Source organism: Hypanus sabinus, chromosome 10 (assembly GCF_030144855.1).
Source record: "Hypanus sabinus isolate sHypSab1 chromosome 10, sHypSab1.hap1, whole genome shotgun sequence".
In the NCBI taxonomy this organism is placed as follows: domain Eukaryota; kingdom Metazoa; phylum Chordata; class Chondrichthyes; order Myliobatiformes; family Dasyatidae; genus Hypanus; species Hypanus sabinus.
Genome location: NC_082715.1, coordinates 126,417,904 through 126,443,724, shown reverse-complemented (window position 1 = coordinate 126,443,724; position 25,821 = coordinate 126,417,904). Strand labels below are relative to the sequence as shown.

Below are 25,821 nucleotides of genomic sequence, written 5' to 3'. Positions count from 1 at the left end.
ATGCCTCAAATAGAGCAACACTCCAGATAATTAATATTCAGTAATTAACTCATAAAAATATAGTAGTTATCTGATTAAAATTACTGTAACTGATGAATCCTGATTAAAATATACATTCTGATCCTGCTTAACACTGAGGATGCGTTCCCTGGAGGTAAAGCGCTGTCTTCGTTTCCTCTCATGAGGCAGTTCTTGGTAGCACGAAATCGTGTCGAGAATACCTCTCTTTGCTCCCAGTCAGGATCATTATCGATGAACTGGTCCAAGATTTGTGTGATCGTGGTGATAATAATGCTGAGGAGTGTTGTGGTGAGGTTCCTTGCTGGTGTTTCCTCTTCTCCATCAGTGTTTCCTCAGTTTCAACCGGGATGCATTGCTCTGCCGATTTTCAAAGCTCTTTGTTATTAAGACTTCCATTAACTTCCTCTAATCCCACTTCATTGACCAGTTCAACAATGTTTGGATGACTGGTTTGGCCTGAAATCCTGGGATGCCGTTGCATGCTTCTGGCTGTAGCTTCTTCCACGCTCTGTTCATTCCAGGCTGCTCTGATATTGTCTATAGCTTTCATGATTTTGTAGTTTTTCCAAAATTGCCTGATGGATTGTTTGTCTTGACCTTTAGTTTCCTCTAGAAGTCACTTGAATGTGCGACAGAGATAATAGGCTTTAAAATTCAATATTACTCCTTGATCCATTGCTTGGAGTAATGAAGTGGTGTTGGATGGTAGATAAACCACTTCTACAGGAATGCGGGTCCGAAGCGTGTCAGGACTCTCAGGGTGGCCAGGGACATTATCAGGCACTAATAATGTTTTAGGTTCAAGGTTATGCTCCTCACAATATTGCTTCACTGCTGAACAAAATTAAAAAACAAACTAATTTTGGAAAACATCAGTCATCACCCAAGCTTTCTTGTTTGATTTCCAAATCACTGGTAGACATGGTTTTAAAATGCCTTTCATTGATCGTGATGTTTCAGAGTGATACACAATCATAGGCTTAATCTTGAAGTCACCTTTAGCATTGTCTCCTTGCAAGAGAGTTAACCAGTCTTGAACCCAGGTGCATGTTTCTCTTCTTGGGAAATGAAAGTACAAGAAGGCATTCTTTATCAAAATAGACCTGTTTCATCCACTATTGAAGACAAGCTCAGGAGGAAATCATTCTTTTCGATTATGGCTTCAGTGTTGTAGGAAAATCCTTGGCTGCCTTGCTGTCTGCACTAGCTGCTTCACCAGAGATACGTATGCTATGGAGGTTACGGCGCTGTTTAAATCTATCAAACCAACCACTGCTGGCAGTGAGTCTTATCAACATTTCTTCTTGAATATGATTGAAGATGCTTTTTGCCTTTTCCATTATTATCAGCTGGCTTGGGGGCAAGTTTCATTGTTTGGTCATCCACCCATATATATTTAGTCTATTTTCCATTTTTTCAAGCAAATGGCTCCTTGAATGAGTCACCTTCATTGATGATAACTTTGAGGTCATCGTTGCAAAGGCTTTTATCTTGTCTGCTTTTTTCTTAATATAATTGCTCTGAACATCGATGTAGCCAATTTCAAACAGGCGCCAACATCAAGCTGACATTCAACAGCTTCCAAATGCTGTATTACTTGCAGTTCCACATCAATACTAATGCTTTTCCTAGACATCTTAGATGTATTGCCCTCAGTGGAAGTTGCAGGCTGTTTTTCAGACAATATGGAATAAATTGGCGAGGGAGCAAGAATGTTTGTATGTGAGGAGGAGGCAGAGCATGAACTGATACGTGATTGGCTGTGAGTGGCTCAGAGTGTATATAAAGCGCTCTCATTGGCTGATTGAATGTTTAATGGGGGCTGCTCTTGAGAAGTCTTAAGTGTTGTTCAGAATGAATTTTTAACATATTTTAAAAATTTCAGTAAAAGATTGGATAACCACGTTGTAACAAGTCAGTGCTTTGCGGGGTCTGAGTGTATCTAGTTTTCCAGGATCTATTACACTTCAATTAGGATTTCTCTCATCTCAAACAGAAAATATTTTGTCTATCATTCTTTCCATATCCGATTCAAATGAACAGCTAATTCGTTTAAATCAAAAGCAACAGAAAATGCTTGAAAAGTATTTCACACTGAAGTAATTATACGTAGTTTCCACATCTAGGTAAAACTGTGTGTGGGATTAACATTAGGAACATAAAGGCCCACTTAGCACATGTAGGCCATTTATTCCACAGACCATTTACAACCCAGTGATTCATGGAGTTGTTTTTCTGATCTATTTAAGATCCAGATGGGATATTTTGAAGTTATCGATTGGCTTCAAGAAATAATTCCAAAGAGCTCAAACTTTATCCAAATCTATCGAAAACATCTAAATTCTTCCATCTTAGTAAATTATTTTCCATGTCATAGTTCCAGTTCCAATGCCTATTCTTATTTTTTTTAAATGATAATCTTTTTCTGTTACTAACCCCAAAATATTTTTTTTACATTCAGTTTCACAAATCATCATGGCAGCATTGGAACATGCAACCTCTAAAAACATTCAAATGGTGGTTAAATAAGTACATAAAAGGATAGTATACAATAGGGATTCCAACCCTGGGGTCCATAGACCCCTTGGTTAATGTCGTGGTCCAAGGCGTAAGAAAGGTTGGGAACCCCTGGTTCAGAGGAATATTAGCAAGCAAGATGGAACTAGCTGCATGTACTTTGGTCAGCGTGGACCAGAGGGCCCATTTTGTCCTGTATGATTCAATGACCAGTCCAGCATCATAAATACTAAGCAATAGATAAGCAAGTAAATTTGTTCACTCCACTATTGCAGTCTCAGAATCAGTTTTATTTATCACTTACTTTAAAGCACAGTGCAAAATTAATGTCAATAACAATATAATTAAATATACCAACAAGGAAGAAATTGATTTGGAACCAGGGACAAATCAATCTTGAGATTCAACAGATCAGGCGGGGACATTGGAGAGGGAAGCAGTTCAGGTTTGCATCAGTGCTGAGGACTCCGCTAGTATTACTGGTGAGTAATGGCAGCAAGTTTAAACCCTGCTGTTGTCATGCTGGAAACCAGTTGTGAACTCATCAACAGGCAATAATCAGTGAGTATAGGATCTTGTCTTCGCATGCGAATCCCAAATGTGGCAGCATGCACACCAAATACATTCTAGCATGTTCTTTTATATCATTTTTTCATTACCTGAAATCCTTGTGTTGTATCTTTGCATACATAGTCATAAGACAGGAGCAGAATTTGGCCCATTGAATCAGCTCTGCCATTCAATCATGGCTGATCCTCTTTTCCCCTTCTCAGCCCCACTTCCCAGCCTTCTCCCCGTACCATTTGATGCCATGTCCAATCAAGAATCTATCAATCTCTGCCTTAAGTATACCCTTAATCGCAGGACTCTTCAGAGAATGGTGTGGGCAGCATCTGTAGATATGAACTTCCCACTATTCAGGACATTTACAGGGACAGGTGTGTAAAAAGGGTCCAAAAGATCATTGGGGACCTGAGTCACCCCAGCCACAAACTGTTGCAGTTGCTACCATCTGGGAAACAGTACTGCAGCATAAAAGCCAGGACCAACAGGCTGTACATACTATGTATTACAAATTGCACGTTGCATATTTACATCTAAATGCACATAGTAAATGTGCATAGTACGTACAATAGGACAGTCAACATAGCATAGAAGTACAATTGTATTAGCATAAATCAGTCTGATGGCCTGTTGGTCCTGGCTTCCTGCTCATCACATATGTGAAGGATGTAAGTAATAAAGTCAATTCAATTCATTGTCTTGTTGCATCATGCAACTTCCATTAAGCTTCCGGTGACAGACCACTACCCTGATATTCACCTGTAAAATGTCATGATATAATTTTGAATTCATTGTTCCCTCAATGATTATAACTGTGCAGGCCCTGAGGCAGCAAAGCAGTCCCAAACCATGATGCTCCTTCCACCATGCTTCACAGTTGGGATGAGGTTTTGGTGTTGGTGTGCAGTGCCCTTTTTTCTCCAAATATAGCAGTGTGCATTTCTGTCAAAAAGTTGAACTTTTGTCTCATCTTTCCACAGAACACTGTGCCAGAAGCATTGTAGAACATCCAGGTGATCTTTTGCAACTTAGCATGCAGCAATGTTTTTTGGAGAGCAGTGGTTTCTTCCATGGTGTCCTTTCATGAACACCGTTCTTGTTCAGTATTTTTCTTATAGTGGACACATGAACAGAGATCCTAGCAAGTTCTAGAGACTTCTGCAGGTCTTTTACTGTTACACTTGAGTTCTTTTTCACCTCCTTCAGCATTGCAGATTGTGCTCTTGGTGTGATCTCTGGGGCGCCCACTCCTAGGGAAAGTAGTAACAGTACTGAATTCTCTCCAATTTAAGAAAGTTTCTCTTTACTGTGGATTAATGATCACTCAGGTATTTAAAAATACTTTTGTAGCTTTTCCAGCTTCATGAATCTCTACAATATTTCTAAAGTCCTCTGAAAGTTGTTTTGATTAAGGCATGGTGCACATAAACAGATCTTTCTTGAGAAGTGTAGGCGATGTCGGTAACCTGACTTTGTGTGTTTTTTCTATAGGACAACCCACATCTCCAACCTCATCTCATTGATTGGAATTCCTGACGCCAAATAGCTTTTATAGACGGCATTACCCCCAGAGGTTCACATACTTTTTTGAACCTAGACTGTGATTGCTTAAATGGTGTACTCAGTATTGATGAGGATAAGTAGAATTGTTTGTGTGTTAATATTTTAGGCAGATTGTGTTTGTCTATTATTGTGACTTAGATGAAGATCAGACCACATTTTATGAGTAATTAATGCAGAAAACCAGGTAATTACAAAGGGTTCACAAACTTTTATCTTGCAACTGTATGTTGTCGATACCAAAATGTGCCATGTCTTCTAGCTGCTCACCCGCCCTCTTTTATAATGTTGTGGATCCAATCTGAGACATCCCTGACCCTGGGAGACAACATACCATCCAGGAGTTTCTTTTACACCCACAGAATCTACTCCTACTGCTCTTATAGTCCTTCCCCCACAACAATAAAAGTTATCATCTTTGCCTTCCTAATTACTTGCTTTGCTACACATGCTGATTATCTTTGTTTCATATAGAAGGCACCAACTCCTCGGTGTGGCAGCAATCTGGAGGTTCTCTGCCTTTACACAATACTCTGATTTTCTATTTTTACCAAAGTAGATTACCTCAGAATTTCACACCTACAAAGTCTATTCCCACTTGCATAACCTATGTATAACCCTTTAAAGACTATCATTTCCTGAACTTGCTTTGCCACATTATACTCAAGTCCTTCACCTCTCATTAATACAGACAATAAATAGTTGAATTTCACCATTGATTCCTATTCTGCACCACTAATTGCAGCTTATCAACCTAAACATTACCTAGTTATTCTGAGTGTTTTCTGTTAGCCAGTTCTCTAAGCATGCAAATATATTACCCCCAAATCTCCTGTGTAATAGCTTTTAATATGGCGCTTTATCAAAGTCCTTTTAGAATGCCAGGAAAGCTATTTATTCTGATTCCCTATCATCCAATTTCCTCATTCAATTCTCAGAGAAATCCAACAAATTTCTTCAAAGTCATTTCCCTTCACGAAACCATGTTGGTTCTATTCCTGTACTACTTGCTTAATTTCATAATAACTGACCTATTATTATCAGCAAAAATAAAAAAACACAAAATGCTGGCAGAACTCAGCAGGCCAGACAGCATCTATGGGAGGAGGTAATAACGACGTTTCGGCCCAAAACGTCGTCACTACCTCCTCCCATAGATGCTGTCTGGCCTGCTGAGTTCTGCCAGCATTTTGTGTTTTTTATTTATTTCCAGCATCTGCAGATTCACTCGTGTATTATTATCAGCTTTCTGTCTTTTTCCTTTCTTAAATAGAGGTGTTACATTAAAGTTTCAAATCTGCTGGGATCATTCCAGAATCTAGGGAACTTGGAAAGTTGGCAGCCAGTGCATCCATTGCCTCTTCATTCACTTCTTTAGGATGAAAGACTTCAAATGTAGAAGGTGTCAGCTGTGTCCATATATCTACTGATGCCTCTGGACATATCTTCAGTGATGTTCCTGGAATCATCATGTGTTTCGGGTCTTTCATCATCATACACCCTCCTCCAGGTGACCCGGCTGGAGCTGATCAGACCCCAGCTTGTGTCCAGATGGCTAGCTACACATGACTCCATGGCTCCCCTCTCTTGAGCCACAGCCACCTTGAGGCCCTCTCTGCCACATCAGTGGCACTGCAGATGGCTCTCCTCTTCCTCTCTCCCTCGATGCCCAAGTTGCTGACCAGTCCTGCGAACTTCGAGAGCTTCCTTTCAAAGGCCTCTTCCAAACGATCTTCCCATGGGACTGTCAGCTCCAGAATCACCACCTGCTTCGTAGACTCGGACACAAGGACAATGTCTGGTCGCAGGGTGATGGCTGCGATATGGTCGGAGAACCTCAGCTGCCGTTCGAGGTCCACCAACAGCTGCCAGTCCCTTGCAGAGGTCCGGATGCCTGCAGATGTTCTTTTGGTGGGTATTGGCTGATCCCAAGCTCTGACAAAGGCAATGGTCTGCTTAGAGGGTCGGGACCGCTTCGCCTACTCAACTCCTGCGCTGATGGCTTCAGCGATGGTCTTCAGGACCTGATCATGCCTCCATCGGTACCGTCCCTCACCAAGTGCCCTTGTGCAGCCACTGAGGATGTGCTCCAGGGTTCCTCGCTTGGAACACAGTGGGCACACTGACGACTCTGCTTTGTCCCATATCTGCAGGTTTGATAGGCTTGGAAGCACATCATACACTGCCTGGATGAGAAATTGGATGTGGTGTGGCTCGGCTTTCCAAAGCTCAACCCAGGTCACTTGCCTCTCCACCGCATTCTCCCATCTTGTCCAAGCTCCCTGTTGCTTCATTCCCACCGCCTTTGCAGGTTCTCGACTCCTCCACTGCTGCTCTCACCTCCTCCTGAACTAGATGGTGCCTTTCCTGCCCTCTGATGGTGTCCATTTGGGGAGTTGGAAAGGTTCCTAGCCCAGCTCGGCCTCGTGTGACCAGCCTTTCCTCTGCCCTCCGCTTCCTGCCAGTCCTCACTTGGATCCCTGCTCTAGCCACTTTCGGATCACTTGAGTCCCTGTACTGTATCACTTCTCTGGCTCTTGTTACCTTGAATTCCTCCTCCAAGGATTTGAAGGGCAGTTGCAGTTTGTTGTGGTGTCCATGGAGTGCGATGCTGCTCAGGCTCTTTGGCAGCCCCAGCCATCTCCTGAGGTGGTTGCTAACCCTCATCGCTAAGGTTTCAACTGTCGGGATTGGAACTGCATAGACAAGGAGGGGCCACAGGATTCTGGGAAGAATGCCATGCTGATACACCCAGGCTTTGAACTTCCCAGGTAGGTCAGACTTGTCCACGGATTTCAGCCAGCCATCCAACTCGGTGCAGGTCGCCTGAATGGATGCTGTGTCCCTTACAGAGCTGTCAAACACCTTACCTAAGCTCTTGACTGGCTTTTCTGTGATAGTTGGGATGGTTGTACCTGTGATGCTGAACCAGAATTTGTTCTCCACCTTGCCTTTCCTCAGCACCATTGATCTTGATTTGGCTGGTTTGAAATGCATCCGGGCCCACTCCACCAGCTTTTCAAGCCCCTGCAGAATCCACCGGCAGCCTGGGACTGATTCTGTGGTAACTGTGAGGTGCCCTGATGGGTGGTTGCCGTTGAGCGGAATTCATTCTGGGCCCTCTGCACTCTGTTTCAGCAGACTTAGTGAGCATGTTCATGGCTAGGGAGAACAGTGTCACTGAGATAGAGCACCCTGTGATGATGCCGATCTCCACCTTCTGCCAGCTTGATGTAATTGCTCCCAAAGATACCCTCATCCTGAAGTTGCTGTAATAATCAGTGATAAGGTCTCTGATTCTGCTGGGGATGTGACGCTTGGTCAGTGTGAGCTGCACCAGCTTGTGCAGAATGGAGCCATATGCATTTGCCAGGTCGAGCCATAGCACTGACAGGTTGCCCTTGTTCTCTCTGGCCTCCCTGATGAGCTGTGTCGCCACACCGATATGTTCCAGACGGCCCGGCATTCCTGAAAATGCCACCCTTCTGGACTGATGTATTGATACAGGTGTTCTTTGCTAGCCAATTGGAAACGGCGCTGAAGAAGATCTTTGCCTTGACACACAGCAGGGAGGTGTTGCAGAACTGGTCTATCTGGGTGGCATTTTCCTCCTTCAGGATCCACACCCCTTCAGCCACTCTCCACTGTTCTGGGATCTTCCCCCTTCTCCTGAAGACACACAGGATCTTCCACAGACGGAGCAGGAGTTTGGGGCAGTTCTTGTATACTTTGTACGAGGTGCTGCTAGGTCCTGGAGTCCTTGCTTTGCGGACAACCTCTCTGGCTTCCTTTAGTTGCAGCTCTGACATGTCGAACTGCACATCCAGTTCAGGGGAACCTATTAGGACATTGCACTCTCCCAGCTCCTGCTCTCTTTCAGGATCACTAAATCTTCTTCAGATGTTGGTCTATGTTTTCCTGCCAACAGGCTGGTTTCCCACTGCGCTTCTGCCCTGGCAACTCCTGGGTGAACTTGGGGTTTGCAATAACTTTTGAGTGATAATTGTTCCTTCCACTCTCCCTTTTACTGGCATAATTTTCCATGAAGATTAATAAAAATATTTTTGCAAACTATTCTGCTTTTCATTGGAAAATTAATATGGAAAACAATGTCATCTTCCTAAATACTTTATTAAACAGTAAGAAGGTTATTGATATTGCAAGGATAAATAGTCACCAGAGAGCAACTATGGCCATTTAATCAAGCATTAATGCCATCATTACAGCAATTGATCACAAAGAGCATGATGCTCGAAGCAATAAATAGCCCCTGTCTGCATGCTTGGCATCTTTGTCCATCTCCAAAGTACTTACAAAAACAAGTTAAAATAAATGTACCTTATAAAGAAACACACACACACACACACACACACACACACACACAAAATGCTGGTGGAACACAGCAGGCCAGGCAGCACCTATAGGGAGAAGTACAGTCGACATCCTGATGAAGGGTCTCAACACAAAAGGTGGACTGTACTTCTCCCTATAGATGCTGCCTGGCCTGCTGCGTTCCACCAGCATTTTGTGTGTGTTGCTTGAATTTCCAGCATCTGCAGATTTCCTTGTAAAGATTCGAGATTAAGTAATGTCATTTCCTGAACACAAGTGTAAGGAGAACAAAATAATTGATACTCCGGATTTAATGCAGCACAAAAAACACGAAAGATAAAGAACACAATAATAATAATAGTATATACCTTAACACACCTTCTATACATGGATGATTTGAAATTATATACTCCTTCGTCAGTTAAGCTAAAGCAATTAATTCAAATAGCTGAACTATTTTTGAAGGATATAAACGTAAACTTTGGACTGGATAAATGCAGAGAATTAAACAAAAAGAAAGTTAGAGCTAATTGAATACAAAACAGAGCAATGCAATACAATACAACCAATGGGTGAATATGAAACATGTAAGTATCTAGGATGTCAACAAGCCAAGAAAATAGATCATAGTGTGATAAAGGGTAAACTTTTGACAGAATATACTTCAAGGCTTACGAAAATCTGCCAGAGATTTACAGAAAAAATATAACAAAGGCAGTAAACACTATTGTTATACCTATATTAGCATATTCTTTTGGCGTAATATCTTGGTCTGATACCAGTCTGGAAAATTTACAAAGAAAAATGAGAACTCAAATGACAGATTTCAGAAAGCATTAAATACATTTGAATGCACTTAGATTGCTACTACCTAGGCCAGAACAGGGAAGAGGAATAACAGACACTAAAAATCTACACAACAGTCAGATAAAACTTCTAAGGATATAGAAATACAGGAGATATACAGGAGTCAGCATTCCACGCAGGCATATGCAACTCTGTTAAGTATATACCACTAAATTTAAATGAGACCACAACCCAGAAAAATGAAGACATTATCAATATTGGAAAAATAGGTTAACCAATGGAAGAGATCCCCACTGTCTGAGCAGACAAAATGTGGACAAGGAAGTGTCGAATGCCTGGCTAAGAGTTGGAGACCTCTCTACAGAAACAGAAGGATTCCTTGTGGAAATACAGGACCTTAACATAAACAAAGTAACAACTTTTACATATTAAAAGTCCAACAAACTTGAGATGATAAATGTAGAAAATCCAAGAAAAATAAGAAACAATCCAGCAGATTACAGGATCCTGTAGCAGTTCAACACAATCTGATTACTTACGCACACACAATCAACTGGCAAACATCATTCATCAAAAGCTTACTTTAAAATACAAACTCATAAATGAAATCACACTTTACTATAAATACAAGCCTAATGCAGTTTTAGAGTCAGAATACCACGAATTACATTATAGCCAGTTATTACAGATTGAACAATCCATAATAACCATCTGGGTACAATAATACAGGATAAATAAGCCAGAACAACTTATTTTATAGATACGGCCATTCCAAACACACATAACTTACAGAAATCAATATGTGAAAAACACCAGAACCATGCTGAATTAAAACAGGAAATTGAAAGACTTTGGAACATGGTCATTGTCCTGATGGTAATATCTATAACTGGTATCATCCCAAAGGCACTACACAATAGTATTAAACAATTAGGCGTACACAGCAATATCTGTTTAGCCACAATACTAAACACCACTAGAATAATCCGAAAGTTCCTAGCAATTGATAAATGGGCATGCTTGGCTATGTTCGTACTTCAGGTTTTATCAGCCTGAGCTGAGAAAAAAATAAAAAGGCATAAAAAATTGATTATATATCCATAAAGTGATGCAAGACTGTACATAAAGTGACTGAAGGGAAATAATTAGGTCCTGGTGGAGTTAATGGGTGGAAGTGTTGATCAGTCTTACTGCTTTGAGAAAGTAACTGTTTCTGTGTCTGGTGGTCCTGGCATGGATGCTATGTAGCCTTGTCCCTGATGGGAGTGGGACAAACGGTCTATGAGAAGGGTGAGTGGGATCCTTCATAACGTTACGGGCCCTTTCCCGGCACCTTTCTGTATATATGTCCTCGATGGCACATAGGCTGGTGCCAGTGATGTGTTGACCAGTTTTGACTACTTGTTACAAAGCTTTTTTGTCTGCCACAGTGCAGTTACTGTACCAAGCAGCTTGTTAGGGTGCTCCCTACTGTGCATCTGTAGAATGATGTGAGTATAGGTGTGCATAGTCCAGCTCTCTTGAGCCTTCTCATAAAGTAGAGGCATTGGTGAGTTTTCCTAACTGTACCACAGATGTAAAGAGGGGTGTGAGTGGTGCGAGTTCTCCTGAGATTGATAACCATCTCCTTTGTCGTATTGACATTCAAGAAGAGGTTATTTGCCTGGCATCAGACCTCGAGCTCTTCTATCTCCTCTCTGTAGGCCATCTCATCGTTTGTGGTGATGAGCCCCACCGCTGTTGTGTCAGCAGCGAATTTGACGATGATAAAGAGACTAATGTTTGAAACTGTAAAGAAATTGAATAAGATGAAAAGCTTTAAAGGAAATCTGATCCAGAGTTCAGGACAATGATGGATGAAAGCTGAAGGTGACAGAGGGTGTAAAGGGGGTGTAAAGGCGTTGAGGGGATTGAACAAATGTTGTATCAGGCAACCAAATTGTACAATCTGTGACACAATGGACAGGATTGCAGAGATAAACTGGAGCATCAGAATGGGAGAATTTGCAAATAGGAGCAAATTTATTGTACAAGTATTTTTGTAATCAGATCTCAGTTTCCAATGTGCAGGACGTGTTGTGGTAATGTGCAGCAAGATGTTCTAAGTAACAGCAGGGTTGTGGTCCTGTGAATTGTTCAGAACCTGGATGGTTCACAATTCAGAAGTGCACCCTCAAACCAACCTCCAACAGCAACAGGCAAGACCATCCCTCCAGCATCCCAAACAAAAGTATGTGCAGGATTTACTAAAGTCGGGTGCGTTCATAACCGGGGAGGGTACGTACATTAACAGGAGCGTGACCCTGGTGAAGCTGATGATTGCTGTAGCACTTCTGCCATCTATTGTCTATATTAGCTTTTTACTTCCTCTGAGTGCATCTTTTAAATAAATGTAATTGATGTTATTTGAAGTAGGTGTTCAGTTGATTATACTGATTGTGATCTAACAGTGGCCAAACAGACTAACTTGAATCATTAATGCTTAATGAAGACTACTTTAATGGTTTTAGCTGGCCGGTGATGTAATTTCATCAACACTTTGAAGCTAATGGTCCCCAGATCAAATCTGGCTGACTCCTTGCATGCTTTTCAGCCGTGCTGGGTTAAGCATCAAGCTAACACCTTGGCCTTGTAATAAATAGTCAGATGTTACAGAAACAGCAGAAAATGCTGCCCAATACACCACAAAGTGCAAAAAGGAACAACAACAACCACCTTTGAGGGTGGTAAAAAGCTTCAGACATTTCAGCAAGCAGGCACTAAATTTCACATTACCAAAATATAATAAATTTGGTTTCACTTATTTTCTTCTCAAAACAGCAAAGAGGAGCTTAAACAGGAAGAAAACTGTAATTGAGAATAGAGAAAATATAGTTTTCTGATGAGAACATGATTAAATTGAGCCAGACACCCCAGAGGATGCAGTAAGGAAACAAAACTGCTGAAGGAGCTCAGCAGATCAAATAGCATCAATGAAGATCTTTTTAAAAGTCAACATCTTGAGGTTGATATCCTACATGAGGGTATAATGAAGGGTCTCAACCCAAAGCATCAACTAAGTCTTTGCCTCCACAGATGCTCTCTGACCTAATTTCCTCTGACTGCTTCTTGATTCAGATTCCAGCATGTGCAGTCTCCTCTGTCACCGCAGTCTGTGCAATCACATTTTAATGCTCATAAAGACTATCTGTTTTAATTTTAATTTTGTGTTTTTTTTTACTTTTCCAATTTTAAGGATAAAAGGCTTTCTTTAAGTTTGGTTTCTCTGGATTGTGGAAATCTATGAGTTTCTCTGGGATTCCTTCCTGTCCTCTTCTTGGGAAACTGTGAAGGAATGCCATGGTGAGACAGAAGGTGACTAACTAATTAAAGATAAACTAATTAGAAGACACCTTAGGTGTGTGAGGGAGTTTTCTGAAGTTATGTTAATATGGCAGATGTTAATTCAGGCGAGAACCAGTGGGGATCTAATGATGCACTCTGCCTTCCTAAGGCACCACTCCATGAAGCTGTCTTAGATACAGTGGAGGCCAGTACCCATGACGGAGCTGACTAATTTTACAACTTTCTGCAACTTATTTTGATCTTGTGCAGTAGCAATCCCACCGCCAATACCAGATAGTGATGCATCCAGTCAGGATGCTCTCCAAGGTACACTGGTACATTTGTAGAAATTTTCAAGTGTTTTAGTTGACAAACTTTGGCCATTTTCCTAAAGTTATCTGTTTATTTCACACCCTGTAAAGTCACCCTTGGCTATCGATTTATAGGCTGAGTAGAATTTAGTTTCATTACCTCTTTTTGCAATCCTTGGTCAACTCCTCGATCATCATGTAGGTAGTTGGATTTTTGTATGAAATTTTGATGATTTTTGTGCAAGGTCACCCCTGAACAACAGCACTTTCCAGTCTCTCTTCATTTAATAAATACTATCTCTCTAAAATTGGAGTCAGTCGAGTATTTTCACCTGAAGGGTTATGGAGTTGTAAAATATATTAGTAGAAGATAACTTGAAGTAATCAATAATAAAAAAATAAGATTACCAATTTGCTCTGTGCCTGTGGAGTCTCAGAGAATTGAAGATTAATTTCCTGTGAACAATGCTTGAGAAAAATCCTTGGAGGTTTTTTTTCCTGAATGTTTTATTATATAGAGCAATACAGCACAGTACCCTCCATTCAGCCCACAATATTGTGCTGAACTAATTAAACCACTTACTCCTAATTAATGTAATATTTGTTAACGCTAATGTATTGAAGATGGAGAGGAACTCTGTTTAATTTGCTGCCGTCACATTGTGTAATGAATTTTCCCTTTGGGGCAGCAAGATAGGCACCATTAGGATTGATGTGTGGCCATCAACTACAGAGAGGAATTAGGGTAGTTAGAGAAGAAAATCATCTGAAGAACACATACAACCAGAGGCAGCAATCTTGCTCCATTTGAATGCAAGAAGCAATTAAATTCTGTGATTGGCCTTTTGATGTGTTTTCTGTGGTAAATGAGAACTGCTTTCTCACCTCGTAATCTGTTGGCCCTAACAAGTCAGTTAAACTAATCTGAGGAATTTGATGTTTTTACCAGGTTTTGCAGTCGGGAAAGCTCCTGACCGAACAACAGCTCTCCGAAAGGTAAGTCTTCATCGTTATAATGGGTCACGAATTTGCAGCTGTGCATTTTAGAATTATGGACATGAAAAGAAGAAAAACACAAAAGTTAGCGGATGCTGTAACCTCAAGCATAAAACACATTCATGGAAGAACAGAGTGGGTTAGGTACCATATGTGGAAACAAAAGGAATAGACAACACTTTGGATCAAGTTGCAGAGCCTCAACCCAAAATGTCAACAATTCCTTCCACAGATGTTACCCCACCCACTGAGTTCCTCCAACAGTTTGTTTTTAGCTGCAAATTTAAAGTTCAAGAAAAATGCTTAAATACTCAATTTAATTGCACATTCCTGTTACATTTTCAACAAAAACTTAACTATTTTGTACCAGCTGCACTTCATACATATTCTCTTGGCCTAGTAAGCCAGTGAATATTAATGATAAACACAAGCGATCGTGCAGATGCTGGAAATCTAAAGCAATACACACAAAATGCTGGAGGAACTCAGCGGGTCAGACAGTATCAGTGGAAAAGAATAAGCAGTTGACATTTCAGTCTGAAACCCTTCTCAGGAAAGGAAAGGGAGGAAGATGCCAGAATAAGAATGCATGGGAAGGGAAGGGGGACAAGCAAGAAGGTGATTGGTGAAGCCAGATGGGTGGGGGAGGGGGAATGAAATAAGAAGCTGGGAGTTGATGGGTGCAAAAGGTAAAACGGCTGGAGAAGAAATCTGATTGGAGAGGAGAATGGACCATGGAAGATTGGGAAGGAGGAGGGGCACCAGGGTGAGGTGATGGGTTGGTGAGGAGAAGAGTTGAGAGACTAGAGTGAGGATTTGAAGAAGAGGGAAGGGTTTATTTATTTCTGTAGTTGCTGCCTGATCTGCAGAGTTCCTTAAGCAATTTGCGTGAATATTAATGGTCAAGTCTAAACTCCATAACGGCACAAGAATGGTGGTAGTTGTGAGCATGGCTCAAAAAATCAAAACTCCAATATGCCTACATGTTGTTTTTTTGATCATGTTCCCCCTCTCCTGAGTCCTGCAAATTCTTCTACAAGTAATTGTCAAATTTCCTTCAAAGAGTTGCTTTTGATTCTGCTCCTACCAACATAAATGATCAAAACAACTTGTTCTACTTAGGGAAGGATACTTGTTTTTGGTTATTTGCATCGGAATTTTATAAGACTCTCACCTACTCTATAAATGTTCAGGAAGAGGGTGCTCTACTTTCTCATAGTCGTTTAGACAGTCTAACCCTACTAGTAACAGCCACATTCTAAATGATTTTACAGCAACACTTCTCATTACTTTTCAATAGTATTTATGTATATTTCTTTTACCTTTTAATTTCCTATGAATTTGTTTTTGTGATAGTATCAAATAATCTTTAGTCAGAGTACAACGTGTATGGTTGCATGCTCTATTGCCTTTGTTTATTCCTATTCTTGTCGGTTATTGTCTAAATTTTTCTCCAATCCAGAATAAAGCATGCAGTAATTTGCTTTGGCTGCCAGTCCTTTACAATGCTGATGCTTAGGACAGTCCCATATTAGCTTATGGCACAGCTCCACATCAGTATCAGAAGCCAAAGACTGCTGTAGGCCCACTTAAGCACACTGCACATTTCAAAGCGTACTCCTGGAAAATGCCAACAGAACAGCATTAGGGCTCCTGGAGTTATCCCCCCCCCCCCACCCCCCAAGGATTTTGTGCACTGTGGCTAAAAATGAAAAAAAATACTGCAGATGCTGGAAATCTGAAATAAAAACTAAATGAAATACTGTATAACGCTCAGCGTCTGTAGCAGTAGAACCAGAGCTAATATTTCTGAATTGTTACAGTGAAGGGTCCCAGCATAAAACAATAACTGTTTCTCATTCCACAGGTGATGCTGACTTGCTAATCATTACCAGCACTTTGCGTTTTTGTATCTGTGCACGTTAGCTTCCTCAACAATCACCATTGTCACTACTCTTCAGTCAATTCAGATGAGACTGGCAGGGAGCTTCAGTTTCCATTAATTATCCCGATTTAGATAATCGTTTTGCATCTCTTGTAGTGGCTCCTCCAAGATTGGGCAAAAGAAGTAGCCATTGATTTGATTGCACAGCAGTAATAGTGCTCATTACTACTGGAAGTAAATTGGGCTCCTTTAAGTCACAAGCTACACCATTTGCTTCAGAAATTAATAATAATAAGTTTTATTCTTGACCAGCTGTTTTACTAATCTTTTCAATTCTACTTGTAATTGTTTGTTTCATTTAATTTACAGGCAAAGAATAGAGCAATCCACTATTTGTACTTCATTGAACGGTACAACGAACACACCAGTAGGTATCCATTATTCTTCATTCCATACTCACCTCTGTGCTAAGAGTAGAGCACCAGTGTTATATTCTGAGTAATCATATATCTAGTTGACAGTTGGATGGTCTGCCATGTCTGTATCAAAATAATTGCCGGGATTTGCAGTAATGCATTGAGCTGGTTTGCTTTATCTATAGTTAGCCAAACAAGTATTTTAAGATCACATAAATAAAAGCACATTGTTTTCACTGTGTGAAAATGCCTGTAATATTATGTTACTGTGAGCAACTTCAGAATTTAATAGGATCAAGAGGCCACTGATAAGAGCAGGACATTGATTACAGAAAGCAACTAGAAGAACTTGAATCATTCTACCTGTTCCATTGTTCTTTCCTGGGCTTCCTTCTCTTTTTAACATAAGAACATAAAAAAATAGGAGCAGGAGTAGGCCATCCAGCCAATCGAGCCTGCCCCACCGTTCAGTAAGATCATTGCCGTTCTGTCCGTGAACTCAGCTGCCTTTTCCCCATAACCCTTAATTCCCTTACTGTGTAAAAACCTATCTAACTGTATCTTAAATATACTTAGTGAGGAAGTCTCAACTGTTTCCCTGGGCAGAGAATTCCACAGATTCGCCACTCTCTGGGAAAAACAGTTTCTCCTCATCTCTGTTCTAAATCTTCTCCCCTGAATCTTGAGGGAATGTTCCCTAGTTCTAGTCTCACCTACCAATGGAAACAACTTCCCTACTTCTATCTATCCCTTTCAAAATTTTGTATGTTTCTACAAGATCCCCTCTCATTCTTCTGAACTCCAGAGAGTATAGTCCCAGGCGAGTCAATCTCTCCTCATAGGTTAACCCCTTTATCCCTGGAATCAACCTGGTGAACCTCCTCTGCACTGCCTCCAAAGCCAGTATATCCTTGTTAAGTATGGAGACCAGAACTACACACAGTAATCCAGGTGCGGCCTCACCAGTACCCTGTATAGTTGCAGCATGACCTCCCTGCTCTTGAATTCAATCCCTCTAGCATTAAGGCCAACATTCCGTTTGCCTTCTTAATAACCTGTTGTACCTGCAAGCCAACTTGTTGCAATTCATTTACAAGCACTCCCACATCCCTCTACACAACAGCATGCTGCAATCTTTCACCATTTAAATAATAATCTGCTCTTCTATTATTCCTTCCAAAGTGGATGATCTCACATTTACCAGTGTTGTATTCCATCTGCCAGACCTTGGCCCACCCACTCACTTAACCTATCTATATCCCTCTGCAGACTCTCCACATCCTCTGTACAATTTGCTTTTCCACTCAGCTTAGCGTCATCAGCAAATTTTCCAAACCATCAACGTAAATGGTAAACAGCTGCGGGCCCAGCACCGACCCCTGCTGCACCCCTCTCAACACAGACTGCCAACCAGAGAAACACCCATTTATACCAGCTCTCTGCCTTCTATTGGTTAACCAATACACTTCCTCCGACTCCATGCATCTGTATCTTACTTACAAGTCTCTTGTGCGGCACTTTATCGAATGCCTTCTGGCATACAACATCCACCTGTTCCCCTCTATCCACTGCACTCGTTATGTCCTCAAAGAACTTCAGTAAGTTTGCCAAACAGGACCTGCCCTTTCTGAATCCATGCTGTGTCTGTCAAATGGAACCACTCCTTTCTAAATGTTTCACTATTTCTTCCTAAATGACAGCTTCAAGCATTTTCCCGACTACAGATGTTAAGTTAACTGGTCTATAGTTGCCCATCTTTTGCCTACATCCTTTTTTTAAAAAATGCCGTGACATTTGCTGTCTTCCAATCCACCGGGATCTGTCCAGAGTCTAGAGAATTTTGATAAATGATTACCAACCCATCTACTATAACCTCCGCCAATTCCTTTAGCACCCTGGCATGCATCGGGACTTATCTATCTTCAGGCCCTCTAGTTTGCTCAACACTATCTCTTTAGTGACAGTGATTTTATCGAGGTCTTCCCCTCCCATTTCGTCCATAACATTGTTCTTTGGCATATTAAGCGTGTCCTCCGCCATGAAGACTGACACAATGTAGTTGTTCAATGCCTCAGCCATTTCCTTATCACCCAATATCAATTTCCCCTTCTCATCTTCCAAGGGACCTACGTTGACTTCAGCCACCCTCTTCTGCTTTATACATTTATGAAAACTTCTGCTGTTTTTATATTTTGTGATAATTTACTTTCATACTTCCCTTTCCTTGTTGCTTTTTAAAGTTTTCCCAACCCTCCAGTCTCCCACTACTCTTTGCGATTTTGTACATGAGCTTTTAATTTGATGCTATCTTTTATTTATTTAGTTATCCAAGGCTGGCTCTCCCCACACTTACTGTCCTTACTTTTGACTGGAATATACTTTTGTTGAGCACTGTGAGAAATCTCTTTGAAAGTATTCCACCGTTCCTCAACTGTCCGACCAAATAGCCTGTGCTCCCAATCCACATTAGCCGACTCCTCCTCCATCCCGTTGTAATCTCCCTTGTTCAGGCATAATACACTAGTTTTAGATCCAACTATTTCATCCTTCATCTGTATGCAAAATTCAGTCATACTATGATCACTCTCTCCAACAGGATCCCTGACTACAAGATTGTTAATCCTACCTGTCTCATTGCACTGGACTAGATCTAAGATAGTATTTTCCCTTGTAAGTTCACTAACATGCTGCTCAAGAAAGCCATCACGGATGCATTCTATGAACTTCTCCTCAAGATTTCCTTGACCAACCTGATTCACACAATCTATGTGGAAGTTAAAATCCCATGACAACTGCTGTTCCGTTCTTACAAGCCTCAGTTATTTCTTGGTTAATCACCTCTGCCAGTGCAATATTTTTATTAGGTGGCCTATAGACAACTCCCACCAGCAATTTTTTCCCTTAACTATTCTTAATCTCTACCCAGATGGACTCTACATTCTGCTCCGTAGATCTTATATCATCTCTCACAATCATCCTGATCTCATCCCTAATCAAGAGCGCCACCCCACCTCCTCTGCCTTCCTGCCTCTCTTTCCGTATTACCTGATATCCTTGGATATTTAATTCCCACCTTGCAACCAGGTTTCTTTAATGGCCACTAAATCATATGCCTTGGTACTGATCTGTGCCACAAGATCACTGACCTTGTTTCTAATACTATGGACATTTAGATAAAGTGTCCTTATACTCATTATAAAAGTGTCCTTTTAGAATCTAGTGACCTATGCAATTTTTGCTTTTTACTTCTATGCACTCTACTCTTACATTTTTCTTCACTAACTCTAGCTTTGGTCTCTGCATCACTTCCCTCTTCTGTATGGGTTCCTATCCCCCTGCCATATTAGTATAAAGCCTCCCCAACAGCACTAGCATACAATCTCCCTAGGACGTTGATCCTGGCCCTGCCCAGATGTAGACCATCCGGACGGTACTGGTCCCACCTCCCCCAGAAGCGGTTCCAATGCCCCAAGAATCTGAAACCCTCCCTCCTGCACCACTGCTCAAGCCACATATTCATTCTAGCTGTCCTGCTATTCCAGTTCTGGTTAGCACGTGGCACTGGTAATAATCCTGAGATTATTACCTTTGAGGTCCTACTGTTTAATTTATCTCCGAGCTCCCTAAATTCAACTTGTAGGTCCTCATTCCGCTTTCTTCCTATATTGTTAGTACTTACATGCACCATGACAGCTGGCTGCTCACCCTCCCCTTTCAGAATGCAGCCTCTCTGAGACATCTCTGACCCTTGCACCCGGGAGGCAACACACCATACGGGAGTCCCGTTGGCAGCCACAGAAGCTGCTCTCTATTCCCCTTACCATGGAATCCCCTACCACAACTGCTCCGCCACTCTTTTTCTTGCCCTCCTGCTCAGCAGAGCCACCCACGGTACCATGATCGTGGCCACTGCTGCCTTCACGTGATGAGCCATCTCCCCCAACAGACTCCAAAGCGGTATATCTGTTTGGGAGTGAGATGACCACAGGAGACTCCTGTACTAACTTCCTACTACTACTCTTCCTGTTGGTCACCCATTCCCTATCTTTCCTTAGATCCTTAAACTGCGGTGTGACCAACTCACTAAATGTGCTAGCGACAACATTCTCAGCATCGTGGATGCTCAAAAGTGAGTCCCTGCGCAGCTCCAGTGCTGCTATGCGGTCTATCAGGAGCTGCTGCTGGACACACTTCCTCACACATAGTCTTCAGGACACTGTCAGCCTCCCTGAGTTCCCACATGGCAAAGGAGGAGCATGACATGGGTCTGAGCTCACCTGCCATGACAGAGCAACGGATATTAGCGGAAGAGGACCGCGGAAGAAAGGGAAGAGTTCACTGGGAAAGCCGAAGACTGTTATCTCTGAATCTCTGCAAATCGGTTCCTCACCTTGACCCTTCTTCGCCAAAGCCCTCTCACCTCGCTGTCTGCTCCAAACGCTGCCCTCTGTATATGACAATCTTCTTTTTAAACTCTTCCCACTCTCTACTGGCTGATGTCACGCACCTGAGCAGTCTTGCCTCTCTTTACCCTGAGTCGTAAAATACCTTCTTTCCGAAAATCCTTTCAGACGCTCCACTCGCAGCCCTCTTGCTTCGAATCTTAATTTTTCGTGACTTAATTCACAGTACATGCAATGTTTCTGAAAACTTACTTTTGTTGAAGCTGCCTATTCACTTGGGGAAGAAAAACTGAGAAAATTCTAACAAATATTTTATAAAGGTAGACTGTAACCTTTCTGCTCTTATATTCTTTGTCCCAGCTAACAAAGGCAACTGTCCTGCATACCTTCCCCACCACTCAATCTACCTGTGATGCCATCCTTCGGGGATACCTGGATTTGTACCAAGGTCCTTACTTGCAATTACTCCTCCCAAACAACATCAACTCAGGACTAAGATCCATCTGTCATTTATTTTACTAATTCATCAGTATCATCCTGCAGCCTAAGGCTACTCTGTTTACTGTTAACACCACCCCTATTTTCATGCATACCTCCAGCAATCACACCCAAGTCATTACTGAATGTAATGGACACCTGGGTTCCAGTGGCACACCACTGATCAAAGGCTTCCAGTCACAAAAACAAACTTCTCCACCATCAGTCCAGAGCTCGTTGATAAGCTGACATAGGGATTTTAAAATTTTCTGATATTATTTCAAATTCCTGTCAGATGCCATTTCAATATTAGAATTTATATTTCAGTAATGACAAAAAATACTGAGTAATAAAACAAATGGCAATAGTGTTATACAAATATACCAACCAAAATGTATTTTATCCCAATGCAGTTTATCATGATATAGCATCGAAATTTAAACGAACAACTATAAAAATGAAGAAGCAGAACTACGGTAAGCAAATATATAAAAGCTGATCTATGTACTTTGATACTTGACCCTATTGATAAATCCGGATCGTCTGGGAGCGAAGTGAATACAACGTGGTGGCTCAGCTTGTAGAGCTGCGGCCTCACAGGTCCAACAGTCCTGGTTCAGTCCGCTCCTCTAATGCTATCTGTGTGATGTTTAAACTTTCTCCCTGAGGTGCTCCCTCTCATATCCCAAGCTGATAGGTCAGTTTTCCACTGTAATTTGCCCCTGACGTGGTGGAAATTGGTAGAATCTGGAGGGGGGTGGTGGTTGATGGGAATGTGGGAGGAATGAAGTAAATTAGGTTAGGATTAGTGAAAGTGGATGCTTGATGGTTAACGCAGATTCATTGGGCCAAAGCTTCTGTTTCTGTGCTGTATCTTTCTATGCCTCCTTAACATATAGGTAAATAGGTTTTGGTTATTTATCATTTTATAATCAAAGAGGATGTATTAATTGGGTGTTCATAATGGTAAGGTAATTTATTTTACAAATGCTTATACATTAAAGGGAGTCAAAAAGATATTATGCAAATTTATGTACAGTATGTTAATTTAATCTGTGACATGTGTCTCATTCATTTTAACTATTTACTTGCATAATTTAAAGCTACTTTGTCCAGCCATTTATCTGCCTTTCTAACTACCGTCAGCCTCTACTATCCTCAAAGTATTTTCCTTTCTCTCTGTCTATCTAGACTTCCATTCTTCACAAAAAACAGTCAACGTAACAATCATTATTCTGTACTTGAATATCCACTGACCTTTTTCACCCAACCTTCAAACCCACACAATCCTGGTTAAAGGAAACGCATCATATTGATTATTTGAGTTAGTCATCCCAAGACCCCAACCAATGAGGCACTGCTGAGATATTACAGACATTTAATCTCTCCTTGAAACCTTTGAATCCAACATACCAGTAATTTAATCCTATTATTTTAAGTGTTGTTTCAGTAGTTCTAATGCGCACATATACTATTTGAAACTATAACTTTTCGTTACCTCATTACCACAGGGTATGGACTACATTGTCATCGAGCTATCATTTCAATATGCAAATTAATTGGAATCAGGGACATGTATGCCAAGGTTACTGGATCAACAAATCTATTGAATATTACTCAAGCCCTTTTCCAAGGATTATCAAAGCAGGTAAAAAAGCCCAGTTATAAGCAAGTCTCTTCTCAATGGTAGAATACTATTTATTAGATATGTACAGTAAGTGTCTTTTATCAAGCTTTAAATTTACGTTGATATCATAATGCACCATATTAATTGAATTTCACATTTAATTTGTTCTGTAGTTCTTTGGGAACTCATTTGGTAAAGTCAGCTTTCAACTATGTCAAAGGGACCTTTTCCTGAGCTAGCTGATCCCAGATGCAGCAATGAATGGTGTTAAATGTTAATCATGGTAATTAATAATATTCCTCATCGGCCCTGGTCTGGGGAAGGCGAAGTTATGCAAGCTCCTGTTCTGACTTCTCTTGCTCTTCAAAAGACACTATGTGGATATTGGGCAAGATAAGTTGACAATTAGTTTTGATGTTCTTGTTGCTGTCCCCAGTGTTTGAAACATCTTGGGGGAGCGGAAGTGCCAGTGTAACTGCTGTCTGTAGACCCTACCCAAGAAAGCTAAAATAAAGTACATGGAAAAGTATAGCAGTTACTGTAACCTTTGGCTTTGTGCACCTCTGCAGATGAGAGGAGATGCTAGGCCTGAGCTGATACCTCTTTACAGCTAGCGGCCTGCTAGGGAAGGGGAGAATTGTATGGAAAAAGAAAGTCAGGCCAGCATTCCACACATAAAACACAGAGAATTCACATCCTCTATCACATGAGGACTTGGTAGAGATTGTTTTGAGCCCCTGGATAAAATTGTTTCACAACAGTTTCAGCACACTTGATGGACATACTGATAAATAATTCTTGGAGAATTGCTTCATCTTTTGGCCTTTCATCTTTAATCTTTGGCACAAAACATCGAGTGTTTATTCCTCGCCCAACGCCCACTACTACTTCCCACAGATGCTGTCTGATTCACTGAGTTCCTCCCAACATTTTATTTCTGTTCCATTTGTCAGCATTTGCAGTCTCTTGTATCTCAACTTTAATCCTCACAATATAGAAGGAGCCTATTTGCTCCTCAAACCTTTGTCAGCCCATGTAGTAATATTGTTTCCTCATTAGTTTTCCCCATCCTCCCTACAAGTTCCATTCACCTGTGTATCCGAGGGAACACTCTGTGGCCAGCCTGCCCACCGATTTGGGAGGAAATCTGAGCAGTCACAAGGAGAACTCCACACAGACAGCCATGGATGTCGACCAAATTCAGGTTGCTGCAGCTGGGAGGCAGCAGCTCTTCTAGTCTCTTAAAATCAGCTGGCCATTTTACCTCACCACCAGTAAACTTGTACTACAATATTCACATACTCTGAGCTGAACAAATTGCAATAAAACTGTTAGCCATTAAATACTGGCGATAGATTTGGCAATTGGTTTATTATTGTTACATGTATCAAAACACAGTGCCTACCTTCCCTGCAGATTATTTCACCACATCAGTACAGTAACTAGAAAGAGAAAAGCAATAACAGATTATTAAATTTATAAAGAAAGATAATTTCAGTGCAAGGGTTTTGACAAGGTAGGTTCAAGAGTTTGTCATTTTCGTACAAGAAGTCAATTCAAGAGTTCGATAAGAGTGGGATAGAGTTGCCCTGGTGGTGTGTGCTCTCAGGATTTTATACCATATGCCCGATAGGAGAGAGGAGACAGGAATGACTGGGGTTGCAGGGTCCTTGATTATATTAGCTGCCTTCCTGAGGTACGTGCTGATTATGCTTTCTCTCTCCAAACCAACAGGAGACTCACAGTGACTTAGCTGAGAGGAAAGGGTTGCACGTCGTAGAGTTTCGAAGTGAATGTGGGCCTTTACCGATAATTGTGGCCTCCCCACATGGAGCAGTCCGGAAGGAACCAGAACTCGAAGATGAAATCCTGGACACCAAGTTGGATTGGGATGAAGTGAAAGCGGTGCAGGGCTTGAAGCAGTCCATCTGGGCAAACGTCAAGCGTACAATCTGGTGATCAAGTGGTATTTGACAAGGAGGTGGGGTTGAAGCAATTTTGCCTACTGAACATGCAAAGGAAACTGGAACAATGAAGCTTTCTGTAGTGTTTCCAGCAGCATAACATTGTATCATCTCCCCAGACTGCAGTTTATGTGACAAGAAGTTTATTCATTTAATTTTCCAATTTTGTTGTAATTTCTTTGAGTGAGGGAGCAGAGCTTGCAGCACCACAAGTTGTGTTACTTATAATGGTGTCCGACACCTGAATGCAAATAAAATCTTCTTTATTTAATTTTATAAACTCCTGCATTATTCCTTCTGTCTAAATTTGTAGAGTTTGTATCTGCCTCATGATTGGCAAACTCCATATGTCATCAAAATTATATTTCACTGCATCCACCGCCAAAAAAATGGTTTGAGAGAGGAATCAGCATCCACATCACATTTTATTTCATACCGAATGGTGGTTTTGTGAAAAAAATAGCAGAGAGATTTTGCTTTATAGATATGAGATAGAACAGAGTGTATGATGAGCATACGGTTTATGTATCTGGTGTTTACCCAAGGACATGTGGTTTAATTCCACCAGTGCAACTCAGAACTTGTAACTTAATTAATGATGCAAGGCCCAGAATTAG

General features: G+C 41.3%; 1 protein-coding gene across 2 annotated transcripts in view; it reads left to right on the top strand.

The window, feature by feature from the left end:
- Positions 1-25,484, top strand: part of mrps5 (mitochondrial ribosomal protein S5) — a 124,798-nt gene extending 99,314 nt beyond the window's left edge. For both annotated transcript variants that reach the window (XM_059982905.1, XM_059982906.1), the window contains 5 exons: positions 14,386-14,432; positions 16,687-16,744; positions 22,027-22,089; positions 23,125-23,261; positions 24,975-25,484. In XM_059982905.1, coding sequence (XP_059838888.1) covers positions 14,386-14,432; positions 16,687-16,744; positions 22,027-22,089; positions 23,125-23,261; positions 24,975-25,199 — 530 coding nt within the window. In that variant the 3' untranslated portion in view covers positions 25,200-25,484. The remainder of the gene's footprint in view (positions 1-14,385; positions 14,433-16,686; positions 16,745-22,026; positions 22,090-23,124; positions 23,262-24,974) is intronic.
- Positions 25,485-25,821: the final 337 nt, after the last annotated feature.